Source organism: Macrobrachium nipponense, chromosome 21 (assembly GCF_015104395.2).
Source record: "Macrobrachium nipponense isolate FS-2020 chromosome 21, ASM1510439v2, whole genome shotgun sequence".
Taxonomy (NCBI): domain Eukaryota; kingdom Metazoa; phylum Arthropoda; class Malacostraca; order Decapoda; family Palaemonidae; genus Macrobrachium; species Macrobrachium nipponense.
In genome coordinates this window covers 71,754,975-71,781,396 of record NC_087212.1, presented here as the reverse complement: position 1 = coordinate 71,781,396, position 26,422 = coordinate 71,754,975, and the positions used below count along the sequence as shown (strand labels likewise).

At 37.2% G+C, this 26,422-nt stretch overlaps 1 protein-coding gene across 5 annotated transcripts in view; it reads right to left on the bottom strand.

Annotated features, from left to right (window-relative positions):
• Positions 1-26,422, bottom strand: part of LOC135198157 (galactose-3-O-sulfotransferase 4-like) — a 203,785-nt gene that overhangs the window by 11,203 nt on the left and 166,160 nt on the right. For all 5 annotated transcript variants that reach the window (XM_064225654.1, XM_064225658.1, XM_064225655.1 and 2 more), the window contains 4 exons: positions 23,424-23,551; positions 17,820-17,922; positions 5,869-5,958; positions 5,285-5,512 (listed from right to left, as the gene is read on the bottom strand). In XM_064225654.1, the coding sequence (XP_064081724.1) occupies positions 5,285-5,512; positions 5,869-5,958; positions 17,820-17,922; positions 23,424-23,551 (549 nt within the window). The remainder of the gene's footprint in view (positions 1-5,284; positions 5,513-5,868; positions 5,959-17,819; positions 17,923-23,423; positions 23,552-26,422) is intronic.

Here is a 26,422-nt window from a genome sequence, read left to right as displayed (position 1 = left end):
TACTAAAGCCAAGCTCATTGTTGCTGCCAGAACAGGAACTGCTTCACAACCTCAGAGTTTCCTCACTCACGAATCTACCAGGCAGTTCTTTCTCCATTGCTGAATCTATGAGTGTGCGCCCAGGTACTTGCCTGCTGTTTGGGAATGGGGCTGGATGTCTTCCACCTGACCACAATCCCCAACCCTTTCTGTATGTTACTCCTGAGAGGCACAGGGAGAAGGATTGTCTTTTTCAGCTGCCTTTCGCTGATCATCTGACTTGAGGATCTTTCTCTGATGACGAGACCTCAGTCACCTCTACAGAGATTTTAATGTTCAAAGACGTTTCCAGTCATATTAAAAAAGCCCCTAGATCAGCAAGCATCAAACATTTAGTCAGTGATGGACTGAGATGTGGCAACAAACATTTGGTCAGTGATAAACTGCCAAACAGAACATCTACCTTCTTGAGACTAGAGAAATTTTAGGCCACCGAGCTTCACTGGAAGGGACCCTTATGGTAGCAAATCACATATGCAGAATTTTTTTACACTTGTCTGGCATGCTATTGGTGGATCTATTTGCTGCAAGCCAGAATCATTGTTCAGCTCAACTGGCGACAGCAGCCTTGAAGCTGGATGTGATGTTGCTTTCCTAGGACAACTAGATGTGTATGCTCTCCAACATTTAGCCTTATCAAGTGGACACTGGCCAAATTCAAGGCTTCCAGCTTCACAAGGGTGACACTGGTTGCACAAATGAAGTAGCTTACAGAACTTCTGATAGTTTAAAACACAACCCCAAGAGTCTCTAAGCTATAAAGAACCATCTCAAGCATCTACAATAAAATAGTTCACACAGTAATAACTCATAAAGATTGAAGATTTTCACAAGACACAAGTCATCATTCAATATTGTCGAATCTCAACAACTATCTCTCACTCCAAGTAGAGTTTACTTTCTGACTGGTGAGAGGAACACTGATCTGATGAACTTCACTATTCCATCAATAATAAATATCCTGTTATTCTTCCCAAGATGCAGTCAGGCAGTGGTTAGGGAGTACTAGTTTGTCTCTGGCAGGTTTTCAAGCTCCAGAAATTTTTGACATGATAAACTTGGGTGGAACTGAAGCTGTGCCAAGGAATTGTATGGGCCCCTCAAAGACCTCTTACTGGCCCTCAATTTGCAAAATGTGTTCTTCTACAGTTTGCCTTCGTGAGATTGGACAGTGAGCTACATGCGTGTTGCTCATAGTTAATATGCTAGAAGAGGGTCATCTGAGGTCTTTGGTTTGTCTATCACTCTTAAATTGCTCATTAGCTGCCGAGATCATATAACTGCATTTACACTCAATGAAGAAGCTCTTTTTCTGTCATGTTAAAAGCCATTAAACATTACCTGAAAAGAACTAAAGATATGAGAAGCAAAAGCGCCATGATTTTTTCCATTCCTCTAGTGAAAGGAAGAAACAACTCCAGGAATATGTAGTACCATTTTGACTGAGAAGGCCATTCTTCATGCATGTACCATGTTTGTTTGTGTGGTGTTTTACATTGCATGAAACCAGTGGTTATTCAGCAACGGGATCAATGGCTTTACGTGACTTCCGAACCATGTTGAGAGTGAACTTCTATCACCAGAAATACACATCTCTCACACCTAAATGAAATGCCCAAGAATCGAACTCGCGGCCACTGAGGTGGTACTCCAACACCATACCAACCTCGCCACTGAGGTGCTTGCATGTACCATGGAACAAACAGGAAACAGCAGAGTTCCTTGAAAGTAAAGCCCTCTCCATTTCTTTGGCAATTCTGAATGCAAAGTCAGTCTGCCTTAGCCAATTTTTAATTGAAGGCTTTTACTTATCAAAACCTTGTGGACCAAGTTTTACCTTCTGCCTCTATTCATCCTTGATCACATCATCCCCATGGGGGGTAGTGCCTTCAGTACACCTCATTCGGTGCAATGCAGGCATTACTTAAGGTTCTGTGCAGCGTCCCTTTGGCCCATAGCTGCAACTACTTTCATTCTTTTTGCTGTACCTCCATTCATATTCGCTTTCTTCCATCTTACTGTCCACCTTCTAACAATTGTTTCATAGCGCAACTGCGAGGTTTTCCTCCTGTAACACCTTTCAAACCTTCCATTTCAGCGCTGAATGGCCTTAGTTGCCCCAGTGCTTGGCATAATGCCAAAAATCTATATAAATCAAATCAAACTGATCACATCATTCATTATTTAGAGACTAGTTATTATATCAAGGTTTAAGCTTAAAATTCATACAGGAATGGCAGGCTAATGTTTACACATGTATGGCACAAACTCCTTGTTTTAATCTCGAGGTTTTCTACAAAGATCTGATCTACTTGAACAGTCCTAAAGTGCTATCCAGTAACCTTCAGTCACTTACAAACAATCTGAGGCTCAGCTCTTCACCTATGACGTACATTGCAATTTGGGCACTATATGATAATTGAGGTTATAGTGAAATGAACAGTTTTTAAAACCTTTTTTTTATATTAACCCATTGATTATACTTGTTTCCTTCCTCCCAGCTCCTCCACTCTCACCATGCATAAGTAACTCCTCTTTTGTTTGAAAAGATCAAAGACTGAGAGTCTAGGGAAATACCAGACTGAATGGAGGGACTATAAATTGATGTGTGTAAGGAAATACAGGCGGTCCCCGGGTTACGACGGGTCCGGTTTACGACGTTCCGAGGTTACGACGCTTTTTCTTAAATATTAATTGAAAAATCTGCCCTGGGTTACGACGCTTGTTCCAAGGTTACGACGCTGACGCTTCCGACGCTCCGAGTTAACGACGCTTTTAAAAAATGCATACTATGATAAGAATCCTTTATAGTTTAGCACAGTATATTAATTTAGCACAATATATTAATAAAAATAAGTTTTTGGTTAGATTACAACAAAAATTTTGAGGTTATGATGATTTTCGACACTTTTTATGTCGTATTATTTAAATTTTTTTAGTGACGCCTCATATGCGGAACTAGTTTCCGAGCGAATGAATACACTAGCTTGGGATGCGCAGTTTATAACAGTCCAAAAGCGCAAATAATGAAAAAATCATTGCTTGTTTCCAGTATACATAATTAACAAAACTAAGTTTCTGGTTAGATTACAACGCAAATTCCAAGGTTACGACGGTTTTTTATTATGCCTTTTAACGGCGCATAAATTAATTTACGCTATTAAACTGTATGGTAACCATAGTCAAGGATAAGGAACGCATTCTCAAACAGTATACATATCCTTTAATACAAAACAGCAAAATATCATTGAAACATTATTTCACTTAAAGAATCCATTTATACTCTACTTAGACTTGGATATAAAAACCATAGTTTCTCTCTCTCTCTCTTCTCTCTCTCTCTTCTCCTCGTCTCTTTCCTCTCTCTCCTCTCTCTCTCTCTTTGTATTTTCCGACGAAAATAATCCACTAATTAGTGTATTTTGATGTTTATTTTCATGACTAAATACATTTTTATAATACAAAAATGATTTACTAATTTTCAAATATTAATTTTGATTAATACTGTATTAGTGAGTTTAATAAGTTGAAATGATATCACATAATAAAAATAATAATTCTCTCTCTCTCTCTCTCTCTCTCTCTCTCTACTACAAAGATGTATGTTTTTTTGTATGGTAAATAAATGATTTACTATTTTCAAATATTAATATTAATTTATACAGCAATAATATCAATTCATTAAAGACAATACCAGAGTGAATTAGTAAGATTTTAGCTTATATTTAAAAAATTATGGAGGAATGAAGGAAATCCCAGTCTTCTTCCAGTAACCTTTTCTCGAGATCCAGGTACTAAAACTGTCAGATATATCAAGTTCTGTGACAGCCAGGAGGGGGAAGAGCTGCAGTGTTGCAATCACGTGTTCATGGAATTCCCCCCCCCCCCCTCTCTCTCTCTCTCTCTCTCTCTCTCTCTCTCTCTCTCTCTCTCTCTCTCTCTCTCTCATTTACTGAGACTCGAGATTTTTTATGTACTTGTACTATTTGTTTTTAATACTTTCAAATAATAATAACTGTAATTACAAAATTCATATGTGATAGTATTTTAAAGAAATACAATACGTACTAATCTATCCATGTCACTTTTAATTAAGGTTAACTCTCTCTCTCTCTCCTCCTCTCCTCTCTCCTCTCTACTCTCCTATCGTCTCTCTCTCTCTCTTCTCTCTCTCTGTCCTCTCTCTTTGCAACAAGATGATAATGTGTCATAGTGGTAACTCCCCTACCCTCTCTTTCGCTGGAAGCGTTATAAGTATTTTTTGAGAGAACAGAGAGAGATAAACACACTCTCTCTCTCTCTTTTATCGAGTTGAAAGAATTTTTATGGTACTAGTATGTAAAATGTTTATTGATAATTTCAGTTATTTAATAATAATAATAATAATAATAAAACTTTAATTACAAAATTCATAATGGTCGTATTTTAAAGAGATGAAAATGACCTTTCCATTTCACTTGTAAGAATAATTCCTCTTTCTTATAACTGAGATGAGAGAATTTTTATGGTGGATGCACGTGTTTATTATATTTTCAAATGATAATAATAATAATAATAATAATAATAATAATAATAGAAGTAGTAATAATACGATAACTAATTTCAGAAGAAAATTCTTCCCTTCGTCTTTTTCGGTATCCAGTGACACTCGGAGCTTAACAATGCCATACAATGGTCAACGAATTTAATGGTTTTATAGTAATTCTCTCTCTCCTCTCCTCTCTCTCTCTCGGTCTCTCTCTCTCTCTCTCCTCTCTCTCTCTCTCTCTCTCTCTCTGTATTTTAATGAAAATATACAGTAATTTGTGAATACATTGTTGCACAGGAAAAAAGTAAATTAGTGATAATTTTAGAGATACGGCCCTAAGAAAAATTGCAAATTGGTGAAATTTTCCCTGTGGACATGTTTTCAAGAACGTCGTTCCGGCTTACGACGATTTTCGGGTTACGACGCATCTTAAGAACGGAACCCCTGTCGTAACCCGGGGACTGCCTGTAATAGTTTTGTAAAAAAAAAAAAAATATATGAAAGAAGTTTAACAGGGGCCAAGGATTCTTCTTACTTCATTGGTTACTGATCAAGCTTTCAGCAAAGGTGCACAGTGCATTACTTGATATCCTGGACTAACACTTTAGCTGGTTATGTGAGATCAGTGCAATGTTTACATTTGAGGCTGCAATTAATCAAGTTAGTCTTCAGATGAAAAACATAAAATTGTTGACAGGAATAATTATAGTCACTTACTGACATGGGTTCTGCGATGTATTCGGAAAGCTCTAACCCATATGCATTCTTCATATGGAAAAAGTTGAAGAGACTTTCATATAAAGTTGCTGGATCTCTAACTATAGTTATCCATCGGGTATCGTTGTGTAATACCAGCGTGTGCTGAGGTACATTGAGACGTGTGTGGACCGCAAATATGTCCACCTTCCCATCCACTGGCAACAGTTTTCTGGGGATCATACTAGCCTGAGAAAAATTAAATAATGTTTGTAATTAGAGTGTAGGTTGGAAGAAACAACCTGGTAAAACTCAATGAATGAACCAAACAGAAGAATTTAGGAATAATCTTTATCTTGTCATCATGAAATTGGATAATGTAGTGATTCTAAATAGTTCTGCTGTAAAATGTTTGTACATCATTTCTGTAGCATAATAGCAATACATAATTTGAGTTAACAGTGAAGTTCCTCTAGCATTTTTGCAAATATCAAATACACATTAAGCCAATGAAATAACTTATGCATAAGTATACTATGTTGTCAACACTTTTGAAGCTAAGTACTGTGCACTATAAATTGGGACGCTGTGTTACTTGACCTTACCTTGAACATTCCAGGATTTCCTAAATAGTTCCCTCCACCAGGAAGAGCAAAGGTTAGGTTATTGTTGTAGCCATATCGTAAGAAGATATTCTGGAAAAAAAAGCACCTGTAAAATATAAAGTTTTCTAATCTCCAAATGGGGATTATTCACCATTTACCTAACATTATTTAACAATAAGGCTATTCGGCATTCGCATTAATTAAGCTATATATGCTTTAATGGGCAAACTGCTGATCAATTATGTACCATTTATAAGAAAGAGTCAACAGAAGCTTGTCTTGGAGCCATTTGAGAATTAGCTAATGCAACCAACATTAAATATCAAAGTAATTTACTTTTTCAAATAAAACTGTAAATGTCCAAGTAATTTACTTTTTCAAACAAAACTGTTCTCAAAGAATCTTTAATAAACCTAATTTTTCTTCCAAGCTTAATAAAACTGTACTGTGCATTAGAAAGTCAAGATAAATAAAGAATAAGGATTACAGCATTCTTTTGAAATGTATTTTTCTCTTGACTGTATTTGATACATATCAACAATCCATAGTGATATGAGATTGCCTAGAATTCTTGTCTCCACAGTAAAAACTTAAGAAAATAAATGCCACACTTGACAGAGTAAACATAAAACTGAGCAACATCAGTCAGTATCTAGAGTAATTCTGAAGTAAAATTGAAAATTATCTTTCCAAAGCATCGAGGAAGGTGAAAATATAGTAGATGCATTTGATTTCATGCAGTTGTTACTTCATATTATTGGATCTTAATTTATCCACATTATGCTAAACCTGAGAACATTATTTCACTGCCGTACCATCAGATTTCACAGATGATTATAAACAATGACAGTTTACTAAAAGCCCACATCTCGGAGGTAACCAAGGTACGAACAAAGTCTCAACCCAATCCAGTCTTTGAAACTGCTGAAACCCCAAAAGATAGGACTTTTTTATCTTAATACAAAATTACATTATATACTGAGTTTGAGATATATTACAGTAGTATATACATGAATAAGAAAAGAGAATAAATGATGAAAATGCTTGCAATATGAAAAACTTACTACAGTAGTGCCTCAGGTTACGAAATTAATCCGTTCCGAAGTGGCCTTCGTAACCTGATTTTTCCGTATCTAGAACTACGTTTTACATGTAAATTGCCTAATTCGTTCCAAGCCCTTCACTATAGTAAATTTCATAATAAAGGTAAATTGACCAATAAACAATGAAATACAACAATTTGGGTCATTCAATACCTAACCTAACCGTGACTGTACCTGTAAATAAAGTGTATTAGTGTACAAGGTACAAGAAATACTGTACGTACTTATGTAGTAAAATGTGGAACCTTACCTTTCGAGTGAGGCGATGTCCGAAAGTGGCGACAGAGGATGAGGACAAATGGCAGAAAACATGAACACTTAACTTTACGAAACATATTAAAAAATGGCAGAGAACATTAACACCAAACTTTATGGTACACACTAACAAATGGCAGAAAACTTCAACACTCCTTGATTATTTCCATCTTCATCTCCGTAGAAAGCATCTTTTTCTTCCCGGGAACTTCAGCAACATTCTTGGGACCCATGGCTACTAACATAAGTAATTACGTTCACACACAACATTATAAAGTAACTTGCAGTACAATGAAAGCGAAATTAACAAACAAAATCTATGTGAACGAATTCCAGATGTTGACGATAACACTGCCACAAAAAATGGTCAAGGAATGCCTTTACATAGAGGCATGATGGAACAAATGCTGACCAATAGGAGAGCAGAATCTTACGGCAGTGACTAGCATCAGGAACCAATGGAAGAGTGGGAGGATGGTGGCGAGTCTACTGAGTTGGCGGCCGCGCAAGTTCTAAAATTTTTCTCGGCGGCCCTGGGCGAATCTCGTACTTTACAGTACATACACCCATTTCGCAACCTGAATTCGTACACTGAAGCAAAAATATCTTCGTCTTTGCCTTCATAACCTTACAGTAACAGCTAAATACAAATTCATTCAATGGTAACTTACAATAACTTCGATAAAGAATGCCCACAGCTAATTATTTAAACATTAAACAGAAAAGCTATGAAATATAGTATTTACAAATACAAAAAGGTGGCTAAATGCCTCATATTCCCGGTGAGTGGTTTCCAAGTGCTTGGAAATAAATACAGCTGTACATGCTATTAAATCGATTTTCTCTGATGAAAAACTAACCATTTCTGGGAGCTTGAACCTCCATCCTAGTCTGTATTAACTTGAAAAATATCTTGTTGAGTGGTGCAATATACTCTGATAAGAAAATACTACCAATAAAATTATCTCGTGAACAAGAAATACTGCTACTAGTTTTGGGAGCTGTAACTACAAGAAAATGTTCGTTGAAAAAAAAAACCTAGACTAGTAACAGTTTGTCTAATTGAAATAAATAGCTTTAAAGTATTTCTACTACTATCCACTTCAGGGACTGCAAGTCACTGTTTTTCTCAAATATAAACTAATTAGTATTTGATTGAGATGGTACTTTGGCACACTACAATACACCTGCTAATTTTTGGTAATATAGTAGTGCGTTGTCAAATGGTGTTAGTTGAGGCATTTACTTTTGACTTACATGGTGTTGCCTAGCATTGCTGCCAATTTATGCATTCAAACGTTCTTTATAACCATTCCGTCCCTCCCTGCCCCTTCCCCTACTCATCTCTCCCTTGACCCACTTTCCTGGCCTCCCTGTCTCCGCCACCCTCTCCTATCTTGTTATATTAGTAATTTGGATGTAATAAATATGCTGGTTTTTGTAGACTCTGTGTTCATTTAATTATACTGTTGTTATTGTATCAAATTATATGAATGTGAGTAGGCTATTCACCCTGAGGCCAAGAGAGACTAGGTCTGCTCACTTCTCCCCAAATCCCCCAAAGTAAGCGAAGTTTTGTCTACCTCATTGCGTCAGCAGGTGAATTGCTGTTAAAAGATAAACTGGTATCATTTGGGGGAACTACTATCACTATCAAATTATCATAGTATGTGTTTCTCTATTTATATCACAGTACAATTTTGTTTCTAGTAATCTAATGCTAGTAATAAGGATGTAAATTCTTGTACCGTCCTGGTTTAGTGAATGAGGAGTTTCATGCATCTTGAATATTATTATTACATACTTATCATTAATGTAAAGTGATGCACTATTTTCAAATACATACATACTTTTGAGGTAAGTTGTTGGTTCCAAAATAGGATTTTACTTGTATTTCTTAGAATTGGGACAGAAGTTTATGAGTGCTACAAACCTTAGATGTATACATGCCACATCTTTTGATTATTTACCTTTGCATAACTCTTCCCACTCATTTTGTAGTTCTTCGGTTTTTGGGAAAAATGGTAAATTACACCTTTTTCCTTCCTAATTTCCCAATACGCACCTATATTTGCAGCCACGCAAGACACATAAGGCATTATGCAGTGCTATATACAGTGTTCCCCCTGTATATGCGGGGGATGCTATCACAAAAAGTGCCTTTTATGATGAAATTGACAAAAAAATTAATTTTTAGACATTCTCATGTTCCGCTGAGAAATACTAGATTCCATGAATCCAGAGGGTGCAAATTTGGGTTCCACTGTATACTCAATGACTATTGTGGAATTCCCATGTCTTGCCTTAAGTTCACAGGTGCCTCTTAAAGAAAACGGAAATGTTCACATTATCATAACCCCGTGACAATCAAGTGAGCACTGAACAGGTTTCCCACACAGGACCTTGAGCAGGTATCTTTAAGATATGCCATCGCCTATGTAGATACCCCAGGTGGGAGGCGACCCCAGCTAGTGCGTAGAGCTTGTCTCTCTTGGTCTTGATTCACCCAATATAATGGACCTACTATTACGATCTCTTAAATCCTTTAACCCTCTTATCGACGTGTTGACTATGAGGAGGTAAGATAAGGTAGCCAAAATTAAAACACACAGTTTAACCTATAACCCTTGCTATCCTTTTCATTATGACCCCTCAAATTATCTGCTGGTATTGAAAAATACCATAGAAAACAGTATTTTATTGCATACTGTAAATTACCAAGAGGTATGGGGTGGGGTGGAGAGATGAGAAAAATCCCAATTTTTTGTGGTAAATTGTATTTTTCCTAACTATACAAACCTGATGTCCTAGGAAAGTTGGAAAACGGCCACTAGACTTGCAACAAGGTAGGCAGTAGTTTAATGGGGAAGCTCCTCCCACCTGGGCATATGCATTCCACTATGCTTTTGGGCCAAGAATAACACAAGATGGGTGGCATGAGGTGGGCCTAACATGTCAAGGTCCTCAGGTATGTATAGTTAGGAAAAAATACAAATACGTACTTAAAATTGTGGTTTGTTCCTACACTAAATACAAACCATCAGTCCTTTACATTAGGAAGACACACACATATTTGGAGGGAGGATTCTGATATAGTAAGCCATAAGAGCTGACGGAAGCTCACTCACCTTGGTTTGTAACCTGGTTGTAAGAGCTAGGGAATGAATTGCACCTCTGATGAACTGATTGGAGTATACAGGGACTGTGAGATCAATCATCAGACTTCTGGGCTTTCCTCCTATGAAGGGGAAGACCTTTTCATAGGACAAACAAGCTTATATGAATCTGACATGCAATGACAGTAAGGCAAACTACAAAGTAATGGGTTTGTCTTATTGTCTGGGACCCTCCCTTTTTTTTTTCTCCCTTGCAAGAGGAAAGGGGTTGCTTTTATTATCTTAAGGCAAATAGAATGGGTACTCTGCTGTCACTTACCTGCAATGTAGCCAGTTCCAGCATGTGACAGCCATTCCACTCTCTACCCGATGGAAGAGATGGAGGATGGAGAAGAGAGCCAGTCACCCGACATTCATACTCTCATCCACAGCTGCACATCTAAGGCGAGATGCTAATGTGTCCTGTTAGAGGAGCCAGGTAAGCAATGCAACTTGTTGAGCAGCCACCACAGGTCCCAAGGAAAAAAAAAAGGTGTCCAAGAACCTGTGTGCAACATCTTGGAAGTAGAACGAGAAGGTGATCTATCTTGACCACACCCCTGCCTACAGTACCTGGTTTACCGACAGATTCTTCCAGAATGTGAGGTAGGGATAATGCTCCTGACTTCGTGAGCCCTTGGTCTGGGGGTATTAGTGTCATCCACTTAAGTGGTAGAATATGCCCTTCAAATCGTCTCACAAAGCCAGAAGGAAATAGTGTTCTTGGACACTTCTTTCTTGGATGAGCCAGTACTAGCGAAGAGTCGTCGACACTCAGGCCGGAGGTGTCAAGTCCTCTTCAGGTAGCGCCGCAGCGTTCCAACAGGACAAAGAACCATCTTGTCAGCATCATTATCTAGAAGTCCTCTAGGGAGGGGATCATAAAGGACTCTAACCTGGCAACACTGATCCCCATCCCCTCAAGTGTTTCACATCAAGAGAAAGCCCATGGAGTTCATTTACTCTTTTTGCCACGAGTGACGTCATGGTGGGAAGCTGGGGTCACCCAGCTGATATCCACCCGAAAGGCATTAGCCTGAGGGAGGACTGAAATTGACTATTTTGACTTTGAAATGGAGAGGAGTTTCTCCTGGCGAAGGAAGACTGAGGAAGTCTGCGACCTACTGAAGAGTGGCTCTGACTGGAGAGATACCCCCTTCTACGACACCAACCACAGAAGATGGTCCACTTCCCCTATTATGTACGGCTGTGAAGGACTGCCTGTTGCAGGGCAGTACTTTAACTAGCAAACTACCCTGTTGTAAACTCTAGCAGCTGTTTTCTAGCTTCACTAAAGGTATTCCTAATGTAAAGGAGTGATGGTTTGTATATTGTGTAGGAACCAACAGCAGTAAAGAAAGAATGATGGAGGGAGGGTGGGAGAGGGTAGAGGCGGGGGATAGTGGGCGTTTGATTGTGCAGACGAGTCCTGCTGACTCATGACCTCGCCTTTAAAAGTCTAGAATAAATGCCTTGACTAACACATTTGACAATGCACTATACGTGTTACCAAAAATTAGCGGGAGGTGTCTTGCACACTGTCAAAGTATCATTCTGATCAAATATAATTAGTCTGAAAGATATTTGTGAAAAATGATGACTTGCAGTCCTGAAATGGATATGGATAGTATTTAAATGATCATTTATTATAAATACTTCCAGAATGAAAACAACAAAGAAAAAAATTTAATAGTCAAACCTTTTAGTTTTAAAAATGAATACATTACAATTCTAAGGACATTTCCCTTTTAGTAGTTTCATATACTACAGTGGAACCTCTACACATGAAAGTCCCTACGTACCAAAAATTCAGGTTACAAAAGCAAAGACGAAGATTTTTTTGCTTCTGTGTACGAAAATAATTCAGGTTGCGAAAGGGTAAAGTCCAAGATTCACCCGGGCCGCCGAGAACAATTTTAAAACTAGCGTGCCACCAGCTAAGTAGACTCGCCACCATCCTCCCACTCTCCCATTGGTTCCTGATGCTAGTTACCGCCATAAGATCCTGCTCTCCAATTGGTCAGCATCTATCCCATCATGCCTCTATGTAAAGGCGTTCCCTGACCATTTTTTACGGCAGCACTATCGTAAACACTGGAATTCGTTCGTTCACATATATTTCGTTTGTTAACGTAAATTCGTGTTAATGATTTCGCTTTCATTGTACTGTAAGTTACTTTATCGTGTTGTGTGTGAATTTAGTTACTTACGTTATTACCATGGGTCCCAAGAATGTTGCTGAAGTTCACGGAAAGAAGAGGATGCTTTCTATGGAGAAAGAAGATGGAGATAATCCAGAAGTGTCAATGTTTTCTGCCATTTGTTAATGTGTTTCGTAAAGTTTAGTGGTAATGTTTTCTGCCATTTTTTAATATGTTTCGTAGAGTTAAGTGTTCATGTTTTCTGCCATTTCTCCTCCTCTGTCGTCACTTTCGGACATCGCCTCACTCGAAAGGTAAGGTTCCACATTTTACTACATACGTATGTACATGTACAGCCGGCCACACATATAAGTAAACACATTTCAGCCACAAGGGCTGGATGTGATCTGGTAACACTGGAACTGTGCCTCCAGACGCACGATGAAACCCACCCCTCCACCGTGGCCACTGCCCTCCACACGTCTTCCCTCAACATTTTCCCCTCCATCCTTCACTTCCACCCTTTCAAGCACATGTTTATAGCTTCTGCTCCCTCTCTCTAATTTCTCCTTTAAGGAAAATAATATAACTGAATCTATTCTGTAGGTTTATTTTCTCATCATGGAGGCGAGAAAACCCGTCTGTTCAACTTTTGTCGTAATAATATTATTACTTGCTGTTACCGACTGAAGAATTAACTCGGTTTTCGTGGCGATCTCTTGTAATAATGGGATTTAGCTATCTACCAATAAAAGCCTTATCTATCAAATAACAGCATACCTACTACTCTTTGATTATAATTGTAATATCAACAGCCGCATTCCAAATTCTTATCATTACAAAAACAACTAGCATCAGATCGTGTAGGGCCTTAAGTAACTCAAATTAAGCATGAAGAAATAAAGAAGGCATAAGTTGAGGAGAGAAAGACCTCCATAGGCCTAGAAGACACTGAAGGAGGAGAAACAAAGAGACAGTTATAAGAGAGAGGACAACAGCAAGAAGGAGGCAGACGGAAAGGAGACACAGTGTAGTAGAGCTGAGTGTGGGGCTGGTGTCAGAAGGGGCGCCATTACCCTCTTAAGTATAATGGGGGCATAGGTCTTGACTTGTCATAGGGGTTATTATGGGAGTCGATTCTTCCTTATGGTTGGACGTTTGTTTGGTCACAACCGACAATCCTTGAATCAAATAATCGTATTTTTGCGCATGATTTTAACTGCTCGCCATACGTCTACATTTATCGATGGCAAGCATGTGCGTTTTTGTTTGTTTGTGTTCGTTCTGCAGGTGTGAATTCCAACGTTAAGAATGTATCAAGTAATAATGAGATTATATCCTTATATAATATATAATATTCCTTGACAAAAAAGTCTTTCTAATCAAGGAAGATAATCCTTTTTCTGAAAAATGGTAATTATTGCACAGTCATGAGAATTTGATTATGTAAAGTCTTTTCATGACATTAGCAACTCCTCAGTGTGCTTAATGTAAATCTACAAAACTGAAGCTCATAGGTACCGGTGTTGTGTACAAGAGCTGTTAATTGTCATGTAAATATTGCCTTAATTACCGACAGATTTGCTACTATCCATAGACTGAAACACACACCAGAAAATGAGCTAGTAACCTTCTCTGAAGCATCCTTTTGTGTTATCTCTGCAACTTGAAAAGCCTTAGTTCCCAATCTGTAAGAATTGATCATGTGGTAGACAACTGCCGATTTCTATCAGGAACACGGAATGGGGAGGGTAGATGGAAGCGCTAGGAAAAGATGTGTGATAATATAACAGAATAGCACCTACTCTGGAACAATTTCACACCAAACACTTACAACAGACAGCTCTTTGAATTACTCGTTTGTTTGCTTTTAAGGCAAGTAAGTAATACCCCCCAAAAAACTGGCTTTTATACCTCAGACCAACTGTAGAAACAAGAACTTTTGAAGTAATTGTCTTCTTGTAAACCTCTATAACACCCCTCGAGTCATTAGCAGGCAAATTTCTCATAACAGAAATACAGTGACATCAAATTTTTGTAGGAAAAAGGAAACTAAGTATGCAACCTATTTTTGGTATCCGTATATGCCTTTTCAGATTATGATACAATCAGCAGTTTTATGATAAAGGAAAAGAGATTAAGTTGATGAAGAAAGAGGCCATTTTATATTGGCCAAGAATGATATGGGTGAAAAGGAGAAAATTTCTAAGAGTGCCATGACTGATATGGGTGAGAATCTTGATATATTTACAGACCTGTCAGAAAAAGGGTGAAAATACTAACTGTTGCATTCGCGAGGAATCTACTGTAACATATACAAATAAAGTCAAGTTCAGAAAATTGTCAAAAGAGACAGAAGCTCATAAACTATCAGCTGGCACTGATACTCGACATGTACGGGGCAAATAGTGTTATGGATTCTACAAGGAAGAACACGCTACTCAATTTCAATCATCCCAACCCATATGGATATGGCTGGATTGTGGGTACAAACAAAAGCTTTTGATTAAAAAGGCGCTTCTAAAGCCCTCCTACAAATTGTAACTTACAACCTGAATGATGTAAAACTTCTAAGGCATATGATACATAGCAGTGTTAAGCGATTTCCCTTCAGCATTGATGTATGCAGGTTCCAGTAGCAGAATATGACAAAGATTCTGAGGACACTGCCGGTGCCCAAAATGAAAGGAAAAGCATGGCCCAAACTGCGATGGTCTGAGAGAGAGAGAGAAATATAACGAAATACATTACAAAACAAGTGTGCTCCCAATGTATGGTGTGAATAAGGAAGGACCTCTGTTCAACTCAACTTTTCTGTATTTTGAAAAATGATGCTTGGGGGCGACTATAAAGTCAATGAGAAATAGAAATGAAATGGAGATCAAGGCGAAAGTATTAGGTTGCAAGAAAAAAGTGAAAGAAATTGCATAGTACCCGATTGTTTGTAGATATAATATACTCACTCAGGAATGAAATAAAGTTTGAGTCAAGTGATGTGAGTAGATGGAAAATAAGACTTTGGAAAGTTGGATTTTCTTACAGATGGTGAAAAATTAGTCCGTATAGATCAAGCATGGGCAACCTATGGCATGCGACGAGCCTTACGTTGAGTCCTCAGAGGTATTATTATTTTATTTGATGTCAAATATTTCTTTATTGAAAAATGTTAAAATTAATTAGTGGCGTTTATCAGCTCTTACTGTATGCCACTACTTCGTTGCTTTCTTTGCACGTTATCAGGATAACTTCAAAACTGTTAAAACACATTCATTGCCATGACAATTTAATTGTATTTCTTCTATTGTTTTATATTTTTTTTAGTAAAATCCTATCAATAATTTTTTAGCCTTTTTTCCCAAAGCCCTCTATCATTTTTAGCAACGTTGTACAAATATTAGTTCGACGTTGGAGGAGTGTTTTCGTGCTAGCCTACTGATTCGGTAGTCCCGAGTTCGATTCCCGCTGTGCCAACATAGAATCAGACGGATTTATTTCTGGTGATAAGAAATTCATTTGTCGATATAATGTGGTTCGGATCCCACAATAAGCTGTAGGTTCTTAGCCACGTAAAAATATCTAATCCTTCAGGCCAGCCCTAGGAAAGCTGTTAATCAGCTTAGTGGTCTAGTTAAACTAAGGTATACTTATCATACAAATATTACTAACAAATTCATGTGGCCCCAGGTTTCTTGGAAAAACTATAAAAGGTTGCCTATGTCTGGTACAGATGAATGAAATGGTTATGGCAAAAGGTTGCCTATGTCTGGTACAGATGAATGAAATGCTTATGGCAAAAGGTTGCCTATGTCTGGTACAGATGAATGAAATGGTTATGGCAAAAGGTTGCCTATGTCTGGTACAGATGAATGAAATGGTTATGGCGAAAGGTTGCCTATGTCTGGCACAGATGAATGAAATGGTTATGGCAAAAGGATGGAATGAAAATGGTTATGGCCAAAAGGTTGCCTATTTGTCCTGGCACAGATTGAAGTGAAATGGTTATGGCGAAAGGTTGCCTATGTCTGGCACAGATGAATGAAATGGTTATGGCGAAAGGTTGCCTATGTCTGGCACAGATGAATGAAATGGTTGGCGAAAGGTTGCCTATGTCTGGTACAGATGAACGAAATGCTTATGGCGAAAGGTTGCCTATGTCTGGCACAGATGAATGAAATGGTTATGGCGAAAGGTTGCCTATGTCTGGTACAGATGAATGAAATGCTTATGGCGAAAGGTTGCCTATGTCTGGCACAGATGAATGAAATGGTTATGGCGAAAGGTTGCCTATGTCTGGTACAGATGAATGAAAAATAATGGTTATGGCAAAAAGAGAATGAAATGCTTTATGGCAAAAGGTTGCCTATGGTCTTGTAAAACAGATGATGAAAGCTTATTGGCAAAAAGGTTGGCCTATGTCGGTTCCAGATGAAATGAAATGCTTATGGCGAAAGGTTGCCTATGTCTGGTACATATGAATGAAAGGGCTATAGAGTACTACACCTGTTGAAACAATCTACTTATTGGGGGTGGAATTGAAATGAATTGAATACTGAGTTTAGGCCAAAGGCCAAGCACTGGGACCTATGAGGTCATTCAGCGCTGAAATGTTAACTGACAGTAAAAGGTATGAAAGTGGTTACAGGAGGAAAACTTCGCAGTTGCACTATGAAATATTTAAGAAAGTATGGATAGCGAGAGGGAAGAAAATAATATGGATGGAAGTACAGCAAAAGGAATATAAAGGGCTGCAGAAAGGGCCAAAGGGACGCTGTGAAGAACCTTTAGTAATGCCTACAGTACACCGCATGAGGTGCACTGACGGCACTAGACCCCTTCAGGATTTATTGGTGTTGAATGAAGGTCTAAACTGGGAATCAGAGTCTGGACATTTCATTCCAAACCATTTGAAATCTTAATGTACGGAATAATTAACAAACATCGCTGGTTTCATGGAAAATTAAAAAAAATACTTTTGTTTAGCTGAAGTCTTAAAAGGAGAACCCAAATGAATGTTTTGAGAGAAAATATGGGTATAATACCTCAAGAAGAAGAAAATGGCTGCCAATAATATTCAATGGGTTTCCTTTTTCTGAAACCAGATCTATTTAGGGCTGGTCTGCAAGAAAAATATGTGGTATTTTATTTCTTCAAAGACTGCCTCATATTAAAGAAAAAGCTGTGCATAGGAGAAACTTTAAAAATATAGTAGTGTAGGCCTACATACTGTACATACATATGAGAAGAGAAAATAAATCACAAAATACACAAGCAAAGTGTTTGCAGACACAAAAACTGACCTGGACGGTGGAAGATGCACACTTGTGTGTCTTGAGGAAGAAAATATGCTGATGAGGCAAACACTGATTTCCTTCGACTGCATGTGGCGATAGAATGTCATACCTGTCAAATATTGAAGTGGAAAGTTAATTATACTTCAATAAGTAAATAGCAATATTAAAAAAAATCATTGGTCGAACGCTATGAGCCATGAACAAAAGATCCTGTGCAAGTTAAACATACCTAATCTTTTCACCTTTGCTTTACGTCTCGATATGTATCGGGAAAGGATATAAGATTTACCGATATATTATTGACTTTTCCATAGCCCTTGGATCAACTGCCAATATTTTATTTCCTCCTGGTGACCATATAATTATATATATATATACATATATATATATATATATATATATATATATATATATGTGTGTATGTTAATATATAATATTTAAAATATATATATAATTTATTAACATATATATATTTTCTTATATATATGTATATATACATATATATACTATATATAATTATGATATATATATATATATAATATTGGATATATATATGTATATATATATATATATATATATATATATATATATATATATATATATATATAAATATAAATTATGTCTTTATATATATATATATATATATATATATATATATAGTATATATATTATATATATATATATATATAATAATGTGTGTTGTGTGTGTGTATGTACACTATAAACTATATACTATATACTATATATGACAGGTGTACTTAATAAAAGCATATTTGAAAAAACTGAATGGGATATGGGCTAGGTTAGAAGACAAAACACACGGAAGGATTCTATAATACGTATTCCATGATAGAGTCACGGGGACAGCAGGGAGTGTAGTGTTTGTGGTTTAGGAGGGTGGAGAGCACAAGTAAAAACAGTGAGCGCTGGGATGAAGAAATGAAAGATTTAGAGAAGGGAAAATATTATTTCCTGTGAAATTGCATGAGAGAAATGTTCATCAACATGTATACATGGATGTTAGGGTAGTCGAGAAGAGAGTGAGGAAGAAAAAGCTATTACCCTAAATAGAGAGAGGAGGGGAGAATGCGAAAATTAATTTAGGACAATATGTTGTTCTACAGAGCAGTCAATGCAGAGCGAAAGGCTAATGAAATAAGTGAATCTCAGATTCTCCCTAAAATGAATGCAGTCCTGAGTCAATGATGTGGAGCTAGCATTTTGAAGATCTTTTGATTGGATGATATAAAAGAGTGGCATGGCTGAATGACGCAACAATGAAAAGACTTGTGGTATGTCTGAGAATGCTTATGGAAGTGGCTGCCGAGGATGTCAGGAGAGCACTTAAAAAGAGATTGAAGAATGCCAAGGCACCAGGGTTCTTAGGATCAAAAGTGAGATGCTGCTGTATGATAGTGCGAGTGGCTGACACCCGTCAGGTACGTCTCAATCTGGAAAAGGTTCCACAGGAATTCAAAAGAAGAACTATTCGTCTACATAAAGGTAAAGGTGATAAGGATTACAAGGGCATAACATTTCTTAGTATTTACCAGAGGGTTTAGTGAGATTCTGATTTAGAAAGTAAGGAGATATGACAGGAAAACTAACAGCGAAAAAATGTGTAAGTTCTGATCAAGGAAAGGTTCCATAGTAACCGATGAGAGGGATCACTGACCCACTGTATTCAGGCAAAGCTGACGGTATAAATTACAGAGGGCATCATTAGTTTACCAGAGATGATGTACGGTAGGATTTTAATTGTAAAAATAGACAGAAGGCAAAGCAAGGAGAGAAAAAAAACTTTGTATGTCTTGATATGAGTTAGATACCAAAAGAATTCTGAAGAATGAAATGTTCCACAAAATAAAGGTAAATGTGAGAAAAGATGACTGTGAGAATTCCAGCGGCCTACCACTGCTCAGTGTACCAAGAGGTATGGTAAAATCTTGACTGAATGATAGACAACAGAAAGACTAAAATTAGGGGAAAACCGTGGAGTAGAGGATGGCGTGTTGTCAAGTATTTGTTAAGAAAACATATATGCGAGAAGCTTAAAAGAAAACGGAAAACGTGGTTTGTATATGCGAGAAGCTTAAAAGAAAACGGAAAACGTGGTTTGTGGTCTATCATTGACAAATAAAAAGATGACAGAATCTATAGCAAGGCAAATCGGAGGGTGTTCGGCAAAGAAGTAAAATTGATTAAAAGAAGATAGAGCAACAACAACAACAACAAACACACATTATATATATACATAATATATATAATATCTTAAATATATCATCATATTTATAAATATATATGATATATATAAATATATATTAATATATATGTATATGTGTCAATATCGTCCACAGGAGAAAAGAGAATAAAAGACTCTAGTAGCTCGATAATTTCGCCTTCCACCAGGCCTCTTCAAGAGCTTTATTTTAACTCAGTTAAAATAAAGCTCTTGAAGAGGCCTGGTGGAAGGCGAAATTATCGAGCTACTAGAGTCTTTTATTCTCTTTTCTCCTGTGGACGATATTGACATATCTCATCTTCGTTTTATGAAGATTATATCTATATATGTATATGTATATATATATACCCACACACACACACATTATATATATATATATATATATATATATATATATATATATAGATATATATATATATATATATATATATATATAAAATATGGTCACGTTCTGTTCTATTAGAACCATTTTTCTCTCAACATATAACGCAACTACTTACAACGACAGGAGAAGAAATATTACACTTGAAAACGTTTCTCGGGAGATGGAGAAAGGATGACTGTGGCAGCTGTCAACGAAGGTGTCATATTTTATGGGCAGGTTTCCCAAAGGCAACAGCTGTAGAGATCCCCGTTTCATGTACGAGTAATGTAATAATACCATCGAGATCAAGTGAACTTACACACAACATTACTCTCTATCACGAGTACTGTAACATTTATTTCTAATGAGATCGATGTTACTTATTTCTACGTCCAGGGGGAACTGGTTAAAAGTACAAACACCTTTTTTATATATATAAAAAAAGAGACAAACTACATGTATCTGAAAAGACAATCACATATTCAAACCTCTATAAACATTCTTGCTAGGTAAAAGATAAGGATAAACTGAAGGTTATATTGGAGTTCGCACATTATTACTTTTCAAGAGGCGCAAAAGTTTAATGGGAAAAGCCTAAAGGTCATTAACTTGCAAACCAAGCTGCATAAAGTGCGAAGATGTGAAGGGGAAGAGGAAAAGCAAATGGTAATATAGAAACAACACGACAGAAAAACTGAATCAAAGTTGTATCAGGGTCCAAAGAAGTGGGTGGTTTCAACGATTCGTTCCAAGATTGAGCCACCCAAGTTTAAAAAGTGAAAGGCAGAACTGGGCAGTGTAAAACAACCCGGCATGACAACCCATTTTCGATACTGATGCTCTGCAAAGCTAGAGGAACGCTCTCGAAATGATAGCGCAAGTTTCCTGTTAAAGTGAAAACTTAGGGAAGATGTTCATCAGTTGTCTAAATTCTAATCAAACTGTTGGGAAAAAGGAAACCACCGCTTTGCACTACCTGTTAAGGTCAAGATCACAGGAGGCTGCGAACAATCGAACAGAAAACAATACGGCAATTGTGTCCGATACAAGACCGGAAGAAAGAATTGGGCTATTAAGTTTTCAGGCAGCATTAGCTTACGTGCTTAAAGTGCTGTGAGAGAGTATATTTAGAGTCAGAAGTTGCACCACGTTTAAGTCCCTGATTATTCGTTTGGATTGGGTACGTTTTTATCTATGCGAAACAAAGTTTGGGAGGGGGAGCATGAAAGGAAAATGCTTAATCTTAGTTTTGCTTAGTTCAGCTTCGTTCCTCACAACTGTTCCACCAACTAATCCTACGCAGATCTCTGTTTTGGTTACCAAATTCTTTCAACATGTTCGGGATCAAATAACAACAATGCAAACTGAACTATCTTATTTCCTAGGCTAACAATCACATCACTTGTACAATGATCTGTAAGATTTAATGGGGCACAATGACGACCAAGAACAGCTGAATAAATCTATGAAATCCCTGACCTTTTCCTTTGATAAGGCACGTGCAATCTCGAAACAAGGGCCCTTAGTACATCCCTGACGAGATAGACTGTAGAGTTACTCATGATAAAGGACGCGAATTTAAGAACATGAACTTGCTACCCGCAGTGCTTCACCGAATGCGTACAGTAACAACACAAAAAATTGCTTAACTAAATTGTGTCCTAAACTGGAGACGGTTGTTGGCATTTCCTAACAAAATTTCTGAGAAAATTCCAAAAAGAGGCCCGCAGGCATCAACATCGAACTGTGCTACTATCAGTACCATTTCTACAGCTGCTCCTCTTCCAGGGAGCAACCAGGTCGGCCCAAAATTATTTCAAGACACCTTGGAAGGTGAGGTTACGTTAATTTAGGTTGGGACAGAAATGACAGTTACTAGGGGGCCGACATGACTAGAATACCTTCTTCATATACTTGCCAATACCTATCAGCATTGAACTTCCGTTACCGGGAGGTAAAATGCAAGTTCAGTAAACCTTCTGTCGCTCTCCTTTAACAGCGAAGACATCATTAACGTTATTGCTTATGGGTGCCAGATTGTTTAGCTATTACACCACACATTCGTCATAATCATGCACTATGGCACATGGAGGGTTTTAATTTAACAAGACTTGACTCATTTCTCTAAACCATCTGAATACTTACAAGTATATCCATATTCATACTCCGCTCCAATCCATTTAGGTGTTGGTGATAGTACTATTGCCTGTTTAGTGCATACACGTGCTAGTGTTTTTTTCCTTTGTCTGGATTCTATAAATACTTAGGAATTTGTAATCTAATTTTCTCGAGGTATCTCAACGCCCAGAAGACTAGCTTAAACTGTCAAATATAATTGTATGTCGTGCAACATTTTGCAACGAACTGATGCACGAAGGTAATTATCCAATATATTAATGCAATATCTAGAAGCATTGAAATGGACTAAATTATCTCCCACAAATATTTAACATTAGTTTGAAACATCAACTGTAGGCCCAATTGTCTAAGAAGTTTTTTCTATTTCGAATAACTTAGCAATTCGATCGTGAAACATTACGGTCTCTACGATCGAAGTGGTAAATCGCCCAACAACCTACAGTATTTAACCTTATAATTAACCCCGTATAACCGCCCGACTAGTGAAATTTGATCCGGTGGTAGGTTGCTTAATAATAATAATAATAATAATAATAATAATAATAATAATAATAATAATAATAATAATAATAATAATAATAATAATAATAATAATAATAATAATATACTAATAATAATTTTTGTAAAAAGAAAAAGCCTTCTTTTCTGCTCAACAATACCAACACACGCATTCATTCACCAAGTCATTATAAAAATGCACATGCATTTTGAGTCCATATGATATCGGTACTTGACAGAAAAGAGAATGATTAACAAAAATGTAAATATCTATAACAATATTCATCTGAGTTATCCTTCAATCCACCTACTGGGCACCCTGAACTAATTTGCCGGTTCGATTCTTGTAACTCGAGACGACACTCACCTAATACTGTTAGCAGCAGAAAGCAGGAATGTGGTGGGAGCGGGGGTGGTGGTGAAGAGCAGCAGAGTGAGTAACGTCGCCAGCACTAGACCACCGACGACGGTTTTCAGGTGCCTTGTAAACATAGTCTGAAAAAGGAAACCCCAAGTCAATAAGACGGACACACACTTGAAAAATGTAATGATGTTCCCGAGATTAACAGGCTACCTAGGCATTAGAATAAGAAAAATATATTGCGCTCTCCCATCGATAAAAAAGAAATGCAGTTAACCTGGGGGAAAAACACTTATTAAAATCGATTAAGTATATGACTTTAGACATAGAATGCAAATGGAACCATAACTTTTCCACAAGGCAGTAAGGAATACGAAATCTCTCACGTCAGTACATACGTATACACACATACATACACACACCACTCGTGTACATATTATAATATAATATGTTATATATATTATTATAGTTGTATATAATATATATATCATATATATATTACAGGCAGATAGCTCAACCAGGCATTTCGCGAACTGCCTGATATTTCCGGCACATAGCGAAATGCACTTGGGATCATTTGATCCTCTGAGTCTTGGGGACTAGTACTCAACAGGGCGAAACAGTAACTCACCTGCACTGTTTCGCGGTGCTTATTACTCCTCCTAGAGGACCAGACGTCCTTAAGTGCATTTCGCGAATTTCAGGCAGTTCGCGAAATGCCTGGTTGCGCTATCTGCTTGTAACATATATGCGTATGTATTGACTTGAGAGATTACGAAAACGCTTTTTGAAATTAAACATAAGCTGAAGATAAGACATTGTCGACGGCTCTATACATTTATCTGCCAACAACACAATTCATTTACGAAGAGTTTTCTGCTGTAATTATTATAATATAATATGGCCTACGGTCTTTGTAAAAACATAACAATTAGCCCGCATGTGTATTCTACATCAGTTCCGCAAAGCCTCACTATAAAAACGCAGCTTTCTCTTCTTCCCTTGGAAACGCTGGTGATCATTTATTCATCAGAATAAAGCAGTTTGGCCCGAGAGGTGAAATAGTTGCTAGATTTCAATCCACAATTTTGAGGAAAAATCAGGAGGAACAGTCTTAGTACTTGATAATGAAATGAAACCGTCTGGACGTCATGAATAATTCTAACGCCCCGGCAGCGATTCTTCACCAAGAGAAGAACAAGGGCGAGATGAGTATCATGCAATTCATGAACAACGAAAATTTTCGGTGATTTGTATAAAATAACTAAAAACTTCATTTCTATCTCAGCTCTGTCGTCAATGAGTAAAGCAACAACTTCGTTCAAATATGTAAGAGATCAAAGTCTCAGCAACTGATAAACAATCGTCATTAAAAAATCAACCTCATACTTCACTATTCAACATGAATATGACATGACATTTATGAGGAAAAGGTTTACGATGGAAGAACCAATATCTTAAATCATTTTTACAATTAATGTGGTGATTTTCGTCCTGACTATTTCTTGAGGATGTTACTTTACATAATTATATGTAAATCACCTGTTGATCGGTAGCTACTGTTACATATGAACACAATTGTAATATATTTCAGATTACGAGGTCTGACATCTCTTAGATGTACAGAACTTGCGAAGAAAACTGTGAGTGTGGCTACTGAGGAAACAACTGAGTTTCCGGCAATCGAGCGTCTATTTCAGAAATAAATATAGTCACATACATGCTTAACTAAAAGGTAAGAGAGAATACGCCTGCGGCAGATCAGTCATATGCAAAGAAAACGCTTGAGGGTGATAAGAAGAAAACCAATATCGATGTGCATTAGGCCAAACGAAATTCAGTCCAAAATTCAGATATAAATGAGGAAAGATTTGTGAAAAATAAACGAATGTTGATTGCCATTAAAACCGCTATTTGACAACTACTGTGAAAATCTTATAACAGATGGAAAGGAGATATAAATTATTTATGAGATTATTGAAAGAATTCTTACAGGATGCATTCTGCAGGAGGTGGGTTACTAGTTTTACTACTGACTGGCAACCTATCTGGAAACTATGGTGGGAGTTGGGAGATTCTGAACAAACCCATCACATACCTAGATTTTATTTTGTAATCAATGGATACTTGGACTCTCAAAGAGAGCACATTCTAATTACAAAATCCGTTTATAGAGAAAGAGTTTAGATGTCAAAATAAATAAAATTTTTAAGAAGATAGGTTTATGACCAAGAGGCCACTTAGGCAGTAGTCAGGTATGGAATGTTAATCACCTTCTACATGGGATTCTGCATCAATCTAGCTTCCAAGGGCCGAGTTCATGATCACGTCCTTTCAACTGGTCCACCATCAGTTGTCTGATTTCGAAACAAGCACTCCGTCGAGCAAAGTTATGCTACAACTAGAGTTGATATGGCTATGCAAGGACAGATTTTTGTTCATATTTTCCCGATATTCAACGGCTTTAGTAATATTTTGCTCTTAAGCTTTGTATATAATGTTACATTACACCTTGCAACTTGTTTCTTGATAAAAATCACGAACTAAAAATTATACGGATAAGCAAAGGCATAACTCTAATCTACTCAATAATAACAACATAAGGAACTTCCACGTCATATCTAACAGTTCTTATGGTTGTGGTTGACGCGCTGACTTTTCTATTACGTAGCCAAAGTCCCTATCCCTTAAAAATTTTTTAATCTAAATCTTATAAAATTCGAACAACAGACCCTAGAAGCACGTACTATGTGCAAGTTTAATTGATTTTCCTCAACCTACTTCCCATCTGACACTCGGTAAGATTATATTTTGTTTTGCGAAGAGTTTAATTCCTCAAATCAGATTTAAGGAGGTCAAAATTCATTACGTCCAACGCAACCTGATCACGCCCTTTGCTTTACTAGTTTACAAGTTCTTTAATGCCACATATGCATCAGGCTTAGTGATGACCCTGTGGTAGGGGTGTAAGAATACAACCACAACCGATACCTTGCAGTATTACT